Source organism: Rhea americana, unplaced genomic scaffold (assembly GCF_003343005.1).
Source record: "Rhea americana isolate MKP2758 unplaced genomic scaffold, rheAme1 scaffold_0, whole genome shotgun sequence".
Taxonomy (NCBI): Eukaryota; Metazoa; Chordata; class Aves; order Rheiformes; family Rheidae; genus Rhea; species Rhea americana.
In genome coordinates, this window is record NW_028185037.1 from 2,635,812 (window position 1) to 2,649,382 (window position 13,571).

The following is a 13,571-nucleotide window of genomic DNA, read 5'->3' on the forward strand; positions in this document are numbered from 1 at the left end:
GAAATTTACTTCCTATGGAATAAAATGAGATTTAAATACTTAAACTCTGACTAGCTTATTCAAAGTAACCAACATTTTTGCCTCATTTGAGGATTCTAGATCTAATATATTTGGGGGGGGGAGGGGTTGGATGCTACTGTGCATTCTCTTGTCTTTTTTTGTGTGTGTAAGGTCCTAGCTCAGCTTATGTTTAAAGTGGTTTAGGGCAYGAAAATAATTGGAAAAGGTGGCATTTTGACATTGTTCAGGACTACTAATCGTAAGAAAAGCTTTCCACCCTCCTATTTGAAATAAAATACTGTTGTTCTCCAAAGGGAGATGGAGGAATACATGKACCTTGAGACCATAGCACTTCAGCTGCTTATTCATAATCAGGCAAAATGTATTCTTCCAGCACCTTGCATTCCCACAAATGCCATGCAAATTGCCGTATGATGATATGCTGTTCATTCATGCTTTCTTCACAGCATTGCAAAATCTACATGATTTTGTTCCATCAGTCAAGAAATTCTGGAAGATAATTGAACCTTGCCTGTCTTCTGGGACGTTATCTTCCTTTGTTTAAATCTTTAGAAGGCAGACCTAGAGCTAAGCTAGTGCAGGAGTACTAACTGGAGAAGAACCAGTCGTTACAGCCCCGTGTCAGAAAGTGTTATTGTACATTTAAACTGTTCATTTCTACATAATTAAAATCATGTAGAAAATTATTGTGATCACATAGAAAATTATTGTGATGGAATGCAAGATTAGCACTAATTTTGTGCTTTATCCTTTTAGGAAGAAAAGGAACTAGGAGAAAAAAGAGCAACAGAACTCACACGCCTAACTGGACTCTTTATTCTTAGGAGAACACAGGAAGTTATAAACAAATTTCTCCCCCCTAAGAAGGAAAGCATAATCTTCTGCCAACCAACAGCACTGCAACTTGAACTGTATCGAAAACTGCTTAATTCTCGAGTTATTAGGTCCTGTCTACAAGGCAGGCTAGAAAATAGTTCTCATCTAATATGTATAGGAGCTTTGAAAAAACTTTGCAATCATCCTTGTCTTCTCTTTAAAGCCTTAAAGGTATCTGTCTGTGTGTGTAGAGCGGATGGCTGTGAAGGTCACTAGAAAAAGTGTTATGGTCAATGTGTGTGTTCCCAAAGATCATTTTATACTCTCTCCTCATATATGACTTGCTTTTTAGGACACAGGCTTTCAAAAATGCAAGTGTTAGGAAATGCACACAGGGAGTGTATCTAATCCGTTTCCTGTTGCCTTAGAGTAATTTACCCTCTTAATCTAGTCTGTGAATGCTTGTAAAAATACATAAAAATGTGAATTTTACAAACAACAATCATGATAAAATAATTTTTCTAAAGGAATGTAATTTTGAATGCTAATGCATCTGGATAAATCTCACTTGAAATTCTAACTGTAGTGTCAGTTGGAGGATACTCTGCTCATTTCTCTAGAAACTCCCCGTCTGCATGATGATTTTCACCCTTTCTTGCATACCCTTCACTGTCACTTCAGTGACAGTGGGAGCTGCAGGGGCTGTGTGTCAGAGATGCTAGATGTCTCCAGTTCCAGTTTTACTGGAATCCTATCACTGTGCAGCTTGTTATTTATACAGAAATGTTCTCAATCCTATAGGCAAATAGTGTGATAGAAGTTAGTAATACTTCTATAGCCACTAATCAAAGTGGAAATGTAAATCTTTCTTTAAAGACGTTCTTCCAGACTTTGTAGGTMTGTCCATAGCATGACGTGCCTGTGACTGACAAAACTGCCTACGTTCACTGAATTTACTTCATAGTATAAGTATCAGAAATTTTTCATAAGCGAAAGTTTAAATCTTTAGAAACTATTAAGGTGGAAAGGTGAATGAATGCATGCCATTTATCACTGTTGTGCTTTTGGGATTTGGTTAGTTTGACTCTTTCCTCTCTGTGAAACAATGATTTTCAAACTGCAGCAAAATATTACCTGTATTTTTTTTCTATTTTATTTTAACTCTGTTATTACTTGCCAGCTTTTCTTCATTTCCAGTTACATAACTGAATCTTAATGACACCATCTTTTTAAAAAAATTAATGCTTGTGGAGTTCCTTAATAAGGTGTCATGGAATTTGGAAAGAATAAACAGAGCATTGATTTCTTTTTCCAAGTTTTAGATATGACTTTACTGTGTGAATATCTGTTTGAGCTTTTAGAAAGAGAACTAGAACTGAAACGCATTTTTCAATTTTTAGTATTTCAACTTGTTCTCTACTAAGTTGTAAGTATGTCTTAGATTATAGGGTATAAACCAAGGTGTAAATGCTATCAGTATTTTAAAGTGATGCCCACAGGACACACTAGTTTATGTTGGCTTTTGATGTTTCACTTTTTCTTTGTAATAAAAATATTAGCAAAGTTTAAACAGAATTATTTTAGAGAGGACAAGGAGCTTAAATCTTTCTATTTTTCGTAGGAAAAAACTAGTGACTCTGTATGTGACRAACATGACGAATCCAGTCTCTATGAAGGTTTGAGAGAAGTCTTCCCACAAGATTATACTTCTGACACTTCCTCTGAAACTGACTCAGGAAAGTTGCAGGTGCTGGTGAAGCTATTAGCAGCAATCCATGAACTCAGCTCTTCTGAAAGGCAAGTGTGAARGAAAAGTTAAAGGGAGATGTGGAGGTGATCTTCTGGTTATTCTGTTTTGTTTTCAAATGTATAGTGATATAACATTCAAAATAAAGGCTTTGCAGAGCTGCTAAATATATTTGTGTGTTATACTTCTGGCTTTTCCTTGTTAAATTACTAAACTAGGATTTGGAGCTGKCATAATTTTCAAAGTTACTCCTTGTATTATTTCCAGCTAAATGAACTTTTCATACTGAGTTTCAACAACTAAGAAAGAGTTTGCTACAACCCCTGTACTATGGCATATTACCTGCACTTGCACAGACTTCCTAATGCTTTGCATCTCCTTGAGGCAACTATTTAATGTATTAAATATTTAAAATTGCACAAAAATATTTTTAATTCATAGATTATGAGTTCCTTGCTCTTTTATCATGTTTGATTGTTCAGTGCTTGCTGCCTTTTCTGTGTAGGGCATGTTCACAGGAGTGAATCCTAGCAGGTGAACCGGCACAGCAGCTGCCTGTGTCCCCCGCGGTAAATGGTGCTGACACGCAGCATTTTGGTTCATGCTGGGGTTATAGAATACACAAGGCCAGTTACTGGGGGATTGCTCGTTCTTGGGGATCTCACATACTCTTGTATTCCAGGGTAAGATTTTTGTGCACCCATGCCCTAAAGTCCAGCTGCTCCAAAAGTATTTATTTTTCAAATTTTTTAAGTTGATGTAAATTGGTGCCTAAATAGGACATGCTGCAATTCAGTAGTGGGAAGTATTAGCAGATCTCTTGGCACTGTTACAATGGAATTTGTTTCTTTCTGATACTCTTTTTTTTTTACAAATCAGAAAAGCTGAGCTTGTCATAGGAATATGCTTAACATCCATTGAAACCAGGGTCAGCTAAATACCTGAATGAGTCATAGCCATATTCCTGGAGCTAAAAAGTATGGGAAGGAAAAAGCAGTTTCCCCTGTATCAGTGCTGTGGGAGCAGCTGTGTTGCAACTAGTGTTGAGGCTTTATTTTGCAACTTYAAAAATTTTACTGATTAAATTCAGTACTATTTATGTTTTTCTTTTTTTTGTTTTTCTACTGTCATTTACTGTCATCAGTACTAAGTAGTTTTGCAGCATACAGACTCAGTTCCAAGCTCCTTAGAAAGTATATATTCTATTTGCGAGTGAAAACAAAGATATGAATTTTAGTTTGGACAAAAAAATCAATCTTGCAAAATCTTACAAACAAGTCTTGAATATAGTTCATTTGTAAAATAAGTTGTAACAACAAAAATACTTCAAAACAGTTTTAAAATGCTAATTTACCAGATTTCTTCAAATCATCTGTCTAGTTCTTCTGTATTTATTTTTAATCAAAAATAATTAAAAGAATACAGCATTTTTGATGGAATTCTGTAAATTCAGTTTAGATTGTAAAAGACCTCCAAACCAGATCTTGCAGCAAATGCCTTATCTGCTTATTATTTTATTTATGGTTTAAATTCAATAGATCTTTCTATGTTCTCTCAGCAGAATTGTGCTCARTACCTGGAAGGATAGAAGTTTTAAATTTGCAGATCTCTGAAACTTATGTAGTCAAAATTTCTGAGAAAAAACATTGACATAGTATAGGCCATTAGTTTAAGGGACCAAGAGACTGAATTTGCATTAACACCTTCCAAAACTGTAATGCTTATGAAGTCCTTTGCCATCCCTCATTCCCTTTCCTTTCAGTCTCAAGATGTAGGCAAGAGGCGCTGTCTTCCTATTTGACAGGCATGATTTTGTTTCTCATAATTCTTCTAGATTGTGTACATAACTCCACTGTAGCTTTTTTTAAAGTTGTGCCACTTATAATCTACTATTTATGGGGTTTTTGTATTGTTTCTCTGCTGTCATCAGTACTAAATAATTTTTTTCAATATACAGGCTCAATTCCAATCTCCTTAAAAAGTATAAGTAAAAATGTAGAGCCTCTAAGTATAAGTAAAAAGTAAAAAGTATAAGTAAAAATGTGTGTTAGCCTCTATGACACCCTCTGCAAATGCCTATACTTTTTCTTAACAACAGCTATTTTGTATAAGTAGAGATTTAAAAAAAAAACTATCTCTGTGGTTGGTCCTGGACCCCTGCAGTCTATGCATTAAGTCAAATTCTGTTGGAAAAAAAATACTTAACATGTGAATGCTTGACAATAGATGTAATGCATCTAAATCTTGTATATGCTTCAAATTAATATTAAGTGTTTTATGTTTTACGATTTAGGAGTAATCTCAGGTTCATGTGTAATTTTTACTTGACTTGTGATTTTTATTTCCTTAGATGTCTTCAGTAATTTGTTATTGTACTTTGACTTTACCAGGGTCTAAGATAGCAAGATAACCTTCTCTCCTGTTTGACAGAGTTGTGCTGGTATCCAATTACACTCAGACACTGAATATATTGCAAGAGACATGCAAACGTCATGGATACTCTTATACTAGACTTGATGGACATACTCCTGTCTCCCAGAGGCAACAGATTGTTGATAGTTTTAATAATAAATTCAGCCCAGCTTTTATCTTTTTGCTGAGTTCAAAGGCTGGTGGGGTAGGACTGAATCTGGTTGGAGCATCTCATTTGATCCTGTATGATATCGACTGGAATCCAGCTACAGATATTCAGGTCTGACACAACTRTGTACTTGTGGGTTGGGATGGGCATCGAATGAGTTTTTGATTGATTCTGAAATGTTTGACTTATCATGTCTCACTGCTACCTGATTATCATTCCATTGCGTCGGGATGAGTATGATGTTGGAGGAAAGCTCTACCAGAGGGAAAAAAAGGAGAAACATTTCTCTGTCAAATTATATATATTGGTATCATTAGAAGCCCCCTTGCAGTAAAAAATGAAAAGAGTAAATTCTAGTTTCCTTTGAGAAATGAGTCATGTGCCCCCTGTGTCTCCTGATCGCCTATTAACTGGAAAGCTACTGTTTTCTAAAAAGAAAAGAAAATTATGATTAGATTGTGTAGTGAGTGTTGCTGAGGAAAAGAAAAAAAAAAACTTTTTGTCATACCTGAGAAAAGGAAGAGGTCCTGATGAGAATTAAGAGAACGAGAAAATCACGTGGCAGCCATGCTAAAAGAAAGAAAACAAAGCCAAGTGCCAGGCTATTCTTGTAATGATACTTTTAATCTAAAGAAATTATTTAGTTGGCATAAGAATGTTTGGTTAAAATACTTCTTAACAATGGCAGTTTTTTAAAAATCCTTGTACAAACATAGTAAGAAACCTCCGATTATAYGCTAATGCTAAGTAGTTAATACCTGAAATAAGCTCTGATTCTTGGCCTTACTCCTGTTTTAAGTGTGAATCAGTACCCTCATGTGGTCACTTGTCTAGTTGGTTGAAACAGAGTCAGGTAAATCAGTGAAAATTGCTACAGCTTGCCAAATACTGCATGCTGTGTTGTGAGTACCTGTACCAAATATACATTTGTAATCCTATGTTTTTGACAAAAGTCCTGTAACTGTGCTCTCTCAGTTACTTTTTTCTTTGCTTAGGACTTAAAGGGTGTGCAAAACACTGATTTTACAATTTTAATAGAAATGGAAATGTCATTTTTAAAGATATACTGTGGCAAAAATGTTTCGGGAGAAGAAGAGAATGATGAATATTCCTGTGAGACATTAAACTGTTACTAAGACTTTGAAAATATGAAGAGAGTGTTAGTAGCAGAAAACAAATGGAACCCCTAGTTTCTTACACAGAGAAAGAGGAGCATAAATGTTAGAAAGTAAATTACATTTTAGAAATTATTTAGAGTTAACACCAGAAGGTTTTTATAAAAAAAATCACAGACATCTATTAAGGAATGCTTTGTTTGGACAACATCCTTTTGAATGAGCTAGCAGAACTGGTAATTTGATGAGAAAAGGCTGCATGTTTTACCTAAAATACAATTGTAGAGCAGGCTATTAAGAATTTTAATCTTTTTGCTTCTTTTAGGCAATGGCGAGGGTGTGGAGAGATGGTCAGAAACATACTGTGTGCATCTACAGACTGCTAACCACAGGTTGGAGGTGATGTTCAGACATATCCTAGAGTGAGAATAGCTATTGATATTTTGTCAATAAAATAAGCAGAGGGAATATTTTTGGAAACCACTCATTCTTTAAAAAATATTTAAAAATATAGAAGATATAATTCACTCTGAACTGAGTTAGAATAGAGATATCACATTGATTCATTTGCCTTTGCTTTGCCTTTGTTTTAATAGCTGAAAATAATAGTTCAGTATTTCCTATGAATATTGTTAGAAAAAATGGATTTGACTTTTCTTTTTGAGAAGTATTGGCCAAAAATTAACTTTGTGCATCTACTTTTTTTTTTCAATACAGGYTCAATAGAAGAGAAGATTTATCAAAGACAGATCAGCAAGCAAGACCTTTCTGGGGCAGTTGTAGACCTTTCCAAGACCTCTGAACACATCCACTTTTCCATTGAGGAGCTTAGAAATCTCTTTACACTTCATGAAGATTCCAGCTGTGTTACCCATGACTTGCTTGAGTGCAATTGTATGGGAAAGAAAGACCATCAAAGTGAGTTTCTTTTTCATTATCTCTAGCCGTTGCTGAGGAAGGGCATCCATTTTCAGTATTTGGTCTGTCACTGGAAAAAACTCTTGACACCCAGTAAAATAGGATTAAAGTAATGAAATTCTTTATAGGATCTTCCAGATATTGCCTGATTTTTCTAACCCATAGGGCCCCTTCACAAGATTAAGAAAAAATTCACTCCTTGCAGTAACAATCAGTGTATATATCCCACCTCTTAATTCCTTGAATTAGCTATGGCCAGCAGGACTAGTGATGGTTAGCTATCCAATGAGGTTATATAGTATTTTGTTTCTAACTATTCAAGGACAATAATRATTATTTGGTAAAAATGCAGCAAGTTGGTTCAAAAGCTGCTTACTCATGGACAGCTACACCAGCAACTACCAGATGAAGATCTGGATAATGCTAGACCAAATCTCTGAAAATATCTTCTTTTCTTTCATTTCACAGTTATTAGCTAATGTTGACGCAGGACGATTAAAATAATCATTTGAGAGATGCTGGAAGRTAACCTGGCAGTCATAAACCCAAATTGTAGATTTTTGCATCTATCCTTTCTGCAGAAACATGACTGTTGTTCTTTCTGCATGTCAGAATTGTGTTAACTCCGTGTTGTATGTAGGTTTAAGTAAAAAGCAGGATTATATATATAAAAAAAAAAGTATTACCTTGTTTAAGTTATGTCTACACTCCATCCATTTTAGTTTTTATAGCTCATCTAGTTTCTCAAAGGAAAGAGTTTCTATTACCCTGATATATTTCTTTCCTTTGGGCATGAAATACCCATATACAATATTTAAAAATGTGATTRTGAGGTGCAAATATAGATCTCTTCTAAATGTCACAGTAAAACCACAATAAAATACCATAGTAAGATATCACTGTAAAAAGAGCGAAAGAAATGGCTACCAGAGTGTTCATATTCTTGACAAACACAAATAATGAATTAAGTAATACAGACTCAGTGTGACTATTTTGCTTGATGGTTTCAATGTCTTCAGGTAATAGGATAAAGCTGTATTCCTTTCTCATCTCATTCTACCCAAAGTAGGGGAGGGCTTGGTTATTGAAATGCATAATACTTCTGTGGCCTTAAGAATTTAACTTTCTCCTTTATTTTTGCTCCAAATATTAATTGTCTTTGTACCCTTCTTTAATAGTTGAAGAATTCGACCTTCTGTTTTTACATAGGGAAATATATAGCTCAGGTGCTGTTCAGATCTGTGTGGAAAAGGCACCTTTGCTGTTAAATGTTAGTCGTGTTTTCTCACTAATGTGCARTGAGGCAGAGAGTAGAGCTCTTGGACTGCGGAGATACAAACAGATTTTAAAACATTACTTCTATGGTGAATACAGGTGCATATAATTTTATTTAGCATTTTGCAATTGTATTATTGCTCTTAACTGCTTTTCTTACTCTTTGAACACATATTAGTTCCATCAGTTCAACCACAGCTTCAGTCTCTTGAACTTCAGGGCAGTGAATGTAATCAGAACTTCAAAGGTAATCATGTCTTAGTTATAGTGAACAGAACCTTTGTGGTGATAAATCATGGAAAAACCTGAAGATCATTCTTAAATTTTAGAGCTGGAAATGAGCAGGGGAAGGTTTGGCTTCCTAAAGAGCAGGCAACTGACTCAGCAGTTCCCTAGTCAAATTGTTGTGAGTGGTGGTCTTCAGTTTGATCACCCCAGAATTCAGCTACCATTAGTTGGTCTCTTTGCCTTTCCCAAGGCTCATATCTCCTACATTTCTAACAATCATGATTCAAAAGRTAAACTGAAAGGGAACAAAGCAATATGATACAGGCTGCACAATRTCTGAGCTTAAAATTAATTCAAGACCTAATTATCTTGGCGCTGGGATCTCTCTTAGAACTACCAATAAGACTGGGTATTCTTGATCAAGACCCTTTTGTTCTCATACTGRGGACATCTTTAGCAAACCACAGGACTCTCGAAAGGAAGTAATTAACTGCAATATGGATCTTGCAGATGGGTTGCTTGCTCTTCTGGTTTTCAGATGAGCTACAAACCTGAAAGCTTATAATTTTATCTGATTATGGTTCAGTTTAYGGAGTTAACAATGCAGAATCCCTAAGAACTTGAGAAGTGCTAATCCTAAATTTTCTTCTGGACAGTAAAAGAAGATGTCTAGCACAAATGTGAATCATATGTCAGTTAGAAAGAGTCTTTTATGTAGGAGTTTTTATGGGGTCTCCAGGTAAAAGTTTCAAAATCTTAAGAATACTCTGAATCATCATGCTGCTCATATCACTGATATTTCCTAGGAAACACTACTATGAAAATATTTGACCACGTATTTTAAACCAATAACAACGATGCAATTTTGTCCATCCAAACTTGTTTTTGTCACGTGTGTGAGATGAATCATGAAGTCAGCAAAACATAAGATACTCTGCAATGACCTTGTATTGCTTGGGGCTTTAGAATCCTTTGTGCAAAGTGAATTTCTGGCTATGTGCTTTATAGGAAACAGTCCTCTCCTTATTGTGACTCACAATATATACAGTACACTGTTAAACAACTTGGCATAACCAGGACRTTCAAAGTGCACTAGAGATCAACCTCTAGTGTCCTGAGTCAATGAAATAGCTATCCAAGCTATTCTTAGCTGATCGGAATGACTCCTCTGAGAGGAAACAGAAGCCAGCATGAGATTTGGTGCAGGATACTTCCATATTCAGAGTTACTTAAAGAACATGGACAGCTGAAGTAKCACAGAATTAGGAAGAGAGCACAAGCGAAATTGCCAGATAAGGCATTTCCTTTTCCATTTATTTATAAAAGGATTTTTCTTTGCGCTACATACAGTGATTTTGATAATCAAGGCAAGAAACACCCTTTCCTCTCTGACTGTGGACACATATGTTTGGTTTTCATTGACATAGAAGGATTACACTTACTGTTCTATTTTTYCCACATTCATTACCACAAACTGGCTTATTGATTCAGACTAAGAAATTTCTGTCTCAGCTTTCTCTGATTAGTCYGCTGTATCATTTTTCAGATCATTCGTCAGAAAAGCCTTCTGTATCTAGAGGTTGCCAACTTGGACAAAACCATGGGAAGCCTAATTCAAAGAAACCACTCTCCATGTCACAGCTGATGCAATGGAAACATTTCTCTGGGCGACATCAGACTCTAGATGATCCTTTCCTCGAAAGGATAAATGAGAATGTTTCTTTCATTTTCCAGAATGTAACTAGTCCAACTTCCCCCACCTAATATAACTTAAAATGCAGAGAAGCTTGTTTTTCCCTAAAATTCTCATCCTCCTCCTCATAGATATAATGARCAAAAGATATGCAGTTACCTTTTGTTCTTTTTGCCAAATTCTTTTGTGTCTTTCTGATGAGGTTTCTGTGCAAATGTTATTCCTGATAGTTATACAAAGTTACAGCTATTACTAAGATAGTCATATTTACATTATAATACATTTATAAACCTATTTTTTCTTTCAACTATTCTATTCTTTTAGTATCATAATTAGTAAGATTGCTTTTATACATTTTTACATGTGTTTTCTCTGTTTTATAGTTTTCACTTGATCGTAATGATTTATTACTTGTAAATGTGAAGTTGGCAACTCCTTCAGCCAGATTTTAAAAGATGGTAGGCAATATACACATAGATACATAAGTATATATGCTGTTTACAAGAGTCTGATTGGATTTCTGTTTTGACAACTAAGTTATAGATCTGCATAACTGCAGCTCATGTCATAACAAGATGGCTGATTTTTCCTTGGATTTATAATTGAATGAAACAAGGAGTAGTTGCCACTGAGGTTCAAAATTCTGAGACCACAGTTTAATATTATGTCAAAATCTTAAGAAACTCTTCTGATGCTTTTACTTGGGAAAATAAACACACTTCATTCCTCAGACAGGCAGAGTGAAGGCTTATCTCATTTTTAGCTAACTGCATACAGGGCCTCGTTTGGTGAACACTGAAGTATTGTGCACACTTTCATTGTATATTTTTATTATGACCATATTTTCCTTCTGTTTGTGAAGGTGCAAAAGTCTGAAATCAAATTATGGCTTTTAAGTGAACTTTGACTTTGGACTTTGAAAGGATCAGAAGAATGAATGATTAGATATTTTTCAGAAATACTGCAAACTTACAAGATTTGCAAGGCCTTGAGCAAGGAGAKATCTCCATTCTGGTGATCCTGCATTGTGCTATATGATATACAACCTCTTAATATTCGGTGCATATTGTGATACTRGTGGCCCATTAAAAAGCCCAATCAACTTTCAGAAAAAAATTAAAATTGCTTTGTTCTACACATTATAGCAGTTAGTGCTCTCCCTGAGTTCAGTCCATTCTAACCCATCATCAAACTTTTTCCTTACATTTTGATGCTGTTTGGAAACTGGAAATCCCATGCACCGTGCAATACAGGCATAGTAACTTAACTTCTCTTCATCATCCATATCTGTTTCAGAGGATTTTTGAATTTCCTTTGCCCCTGATAACTAAATGTCACAAGCCAATAATGAAAAATGAAGTGAGGGAATGACTGAGAAAGTCATTAAATACAAACATTACACATGGTAAGTTTTGYTGGCATGAAGTTTGTGTTCTTGGTGATAAACAGAATGATGTTAAWGTCAGTGTTGGTAAGGTCAGTGTGTTGCTGTTGATAGATTTTAATTCTTTAAAATTTTAGACTGTTACAAAGAGCCTGTTCTTCACCCTGTATATGATGGAGCCTGGTGGACATGTTTACCCAGGTGCTGTGCTGTTGTGGTAGTCATTTTCTGTTAGACAAAGGCTGTCAGATGTCTTACAGTTCCCACAGCTTATTTTAATTAACATAGGCCAAAATTTGCCTGTGGCTGTGTAAGTCAAAGCCAGATTCTAGCCAGTTTTTATATTAATGATTAATGTAATTAATAGTAATCTGAGACCAATAATACTGGGATCTGTGCTGGCCAAACGTTTCTAAAAGTTCTGCTCTTGTCATTGGTTGTAGGAAGCATGCCAGCTTCTCTACTGATGCTGATCCCATATGCAATTTCTTGCATCTACATGAAATAGTGGATGCCAGTATGGTTCTATTGCTGTTTTGCCTGTGGAACCCTGGCCATTTCCACTGAATACATTAGTCCACTCTGATGTGGAGCAAACCAGCTGGAAACGCTGTTGAGGAAACTTGGACRTGAAACAGGAGAAAGTTTGCTTCAAGGTCCACACCACACCATGTTTCATCTTCTCTGCCTGAGGCAGTCCTTCAGGGGTATCTCACCAGGCCTTTTAAGCTCATGTGTTGATTTCTGCCCTCAGACAATCCTACTTTCTGTCGCRCTATGCACCAGTTCACACAACACGACTGTAGCYACATGCTGGCAGAACACAGGTCTGSCAGAGAAGCTCTGTTACTGTTTGGCCTGCAGGATAGCTTTATTTTTGGCAGCTTGAAAAAAAATGTTGCTGGACCACCATAAAGCTCCTGGGGTCAGAGGCGACAAGCCCCCAGACACGTATTGCTGTATGTGTGAAGATGATCCAGGCTCAGGTCATCTTCTGGGACAGACTCTTTGTGGCCATTATGAGGAGGTAAGCTGTAGCACTAMGTAATGCTGTCTGAAGGTTAAAAAGCCCATAGTATCCTCTACAAAGACATGCAATGCCAGTTACTGCTTTGATATGATTCTCCCTTATCTTGGGCCCCAGCTGAGTGCAATAACTGGCAATGCCCAGGGCTGACCAGGGGGAACTAGCTGATACTGGTTGCARCTGGTGAAGCCAGAAATGGACRTAAGGTCAGCAAAGAAGGGTRTATTTTCCCCAACACAGCATGAGGTCAGCAAAAAAGGTACATCTCCACACCAAATATTGTATGACYATGAATTATCCCCTTGAGCTGGGACACCTCTCAAGGTTATTTTCCAGGAGCTAAGAGAACCTCTGACAAGAAACTGTTGGAGAGGTAAGAAACCAAGACTTGGGCAATAACAAATGTACAGTAAGATTCACTTGCTATAACCACACTGTATAGCCAACTTCAATAAATCTATTTGCAATAAATCCACAGTTAATAACACCGTAATACCACCCCTCCACGATGTGACAGCATGACTGCAGCATGTATGTGCTTCTTAGTTGCTCAGGGAAGACATATGATCCAAATAACAGGTTGCATATGGCAYCAGCCATGATGCAAGTTGAAACTCTGATCCTGAAATTTGATAYCTCCTGGAAAATGTGAGTTCTTACTGGAAGAATAGATTGTGGGAGGTATAGGAAGCATGAATTCAGACTCGAATTTATTATGCCTTCTGTGATCCTCCCATAGTAGTCTACAAAAACCTGCAAAATTAGA

General features: G+C 36.2%; 1 protein-coding gene across 3 annotated transcripts in view; it reads left to right on the forward strand.

Moving 5' to 3' along the window:
* Positions 1 to 10,659, forward strand: part of RAD54B (RAD54 homolog B) — a 67,442-nt gene extending 56,783 nt beyond the window's left edge. For 2 of the 3 annotated variants that reach the window (XM_085305702.1, XM_085305781.1), the window contains exons 10-15: positions 778 to 1,068; positions 2,459 to 2,634; positions 5,015 to 5,276; positions 6,606 to 6,672; positions 6,998 to 7,198; positions 10,248 to 10,659. In XM_085305702.1, the coding sequence (XP_085161828.1) occupies positions 778 to 1,068; positions 2,459 to 2,634; positions 5,015 to 5,276; positions 6,606 to 6,672; positions 6,998 to 7,198; positions 10,248 to 10,465 (1,215 nt within the window). In that variant the 3' untranslated portion in view covers positions 10,466 to 10,659. Of the gene's footprint in view, positions 1 to 777; positions 1,069 to 2,458; positions 2,635 to 5,014; positions 5,277 to 6,605; positions 6,680 to 6,997; positions 7,199 to 10,247 lie in introns of those variants that run through there. The other variant, XM_085305613.1, reaches the window with a different exon arrangement.
* The last annotated feature ends 2,912 nt before the right edge of the window (positions 10,660 to 13,571 follow it).